Genomic DNA, 1,549 nt, shown 5'->3' with positions numbered 1-1,549 from the left:
ACGGAACTACTGTTCGAAACAAAGCCAAACTTGTTGCATAAGGATATTCTCAAATATAAGGTATTGATTTCGATGAAACTTTTGCTCTTGTATCTCGTTTAGAATCAATTAGACTTTTACTTGCATATGCCTGTAATCTTAAGATTAAACCCTTTCAAATGGACATTAAGTCTGCATTTCTCAGTGGAGACTTAAAAGAGGAAGTCTTTATTGCTCAACCTAAAGGATTTGAAGATCCATCGTTTCCTGATCATATCCTTAATCTCAAAAGGGCATTGTATGGTTTAAAACAAGCTTCAAGAGCTTGGTATGATAAATTAACATCCTTTTTACTTCAAAAAGAATTCTCTAGAGGTTGTGCTAATAAGACCCTTTTCACCAAATGGAATGGAGAGAATGTTCTTGTTGCACAAATTTATGTAGATGACATTATCTATGGATCCACCTCAAAAATTCTCACCGACGAGTTTCTAAATCTTATGAGTGGGCAATTCGATATGAGTAATGTTGGAGAATTATCATACTTTTAGGCTTGCAAATTCAGCAGTAAAAAGATAATATTTTTTTTGTCTCAAGAAAAATATGCCAGAAATTTAGTTGAAAAATTTGAGCTAAAGGGTGCATCTTATATGGAAACTCCAATGAAAACCACTGGAAAGCTTCAGTCTAATCCCAGTGAAAATCCTGCAGACCAGAAGCTATATCGATCTATGATAGGAAGTCTGTTGTACTTAACCGCAACAAGACCTGATATTGCTTTCAGTGTAGGTTATTGTGCTATATTTCAAGCAAATCCTAAAGAATCACATCTAAAAGTTGTAAAAAGGATCATAAGATATGTTAATGGTACCATAGATTATGGTCTATCGTACTCAATGGATACGAATAACAGACTGGTTTCCTATTCAGACGTTGATAGGGCAGGATGTGTTGAAGATCAGAAAAGTACATCTGTGGTTGTTTCTATGTGGGTCAAAATCTTGTAGCCTGGCATAGTAAGAAAAAAAATTCACAGTCTCTCAACCTGTGAAGCAGAATACATTGGTGCTGGTACCTGTTGTACTCAAATTACGTGGATGAAACAAATGCTCATAGACTATGGCATTCCAACTATGAGTATTCTTTGTGACAACTCAACTCCATTCGTCTAACAAAAAATCCAGTTGAACATTCTCGTGCTAAATACATAGACATTAGATATCATTTTATTCGAGAATTGTATGAGAATGGCATCATCAAACTAGAATATGTTCATTATGAACAACAACTAGCTTATATTCTTACAAAAGCACTAGACCGTGCAACCTTTTAGAATCTCAGGAACTCTATTGGTGTTGTTATGGTACAGTAGTACTTTACTTTTCGGTTTCCAACTTTTGCTATTGGCATGCATTAGTTAAAACGATTCAACCTTTCTCTGGTAAAGGTTGCTTTTGTTGTTGTTCTTTTGTTCTTGTGAGAGGATGATAACAAACAAAGGGAGAGTTCTTATTGAACTTGCGCTTAATGATATATCTTTCTGGGGAGAAGTGGCAACGGAAATTTAGGT

General features: G+C 35.1%; 1 protein-coding gene across 1 annotated transcript; it reads left to right on the top strand.

Annotated features, from left to right (window-relative positions):
- The first annotated feature begins 629 nt into the window (after nt 1-629).
- Nucleotides 630-986, top strand: LOC113359470 (uncharacterized mitochondrial protein AtMg00810-like). Its single transcript, XM_026603095.1, has one exon. The coding sequence runs from the start codon at nt 630-632 to the stop codon at nt 984-986; it is 357 nt and encodes a 118-aa protein (XP_026458880.1).
- Nucleotides 987-1,549: the final 563 nt, after the last annotated feature.

The sequence above is a fragment of the Papaver somniferum genome, chromosome 3 (assembly GCF_003573695.1).
Source record: "Papaver somniferum cultivar HN1 chromosome 3, ASM357369v1, whole genome shotgun sequence".
Taxonomy (NCBI): Eukaryota; Viridiplantae; Streptophyta; class Magnoliopsida; order Ranunculales; family Papaveraceae; genus Papaver; species Papaver somniferum.
The sequence above is the reverse complement of the archived record's forward strand: the minus strand, read 5'-3'. Positions and strand labels throughout refer to the sequence as shown.

Coding starts and splice junctions, on each gene's coding strand:
- LOC113359470 (XM_026603095.1), top strand. CDS start 630: ATGGAAACTCCAATGAAAACCACTGGAAAGCTTCAGTCTAATCCCAGT.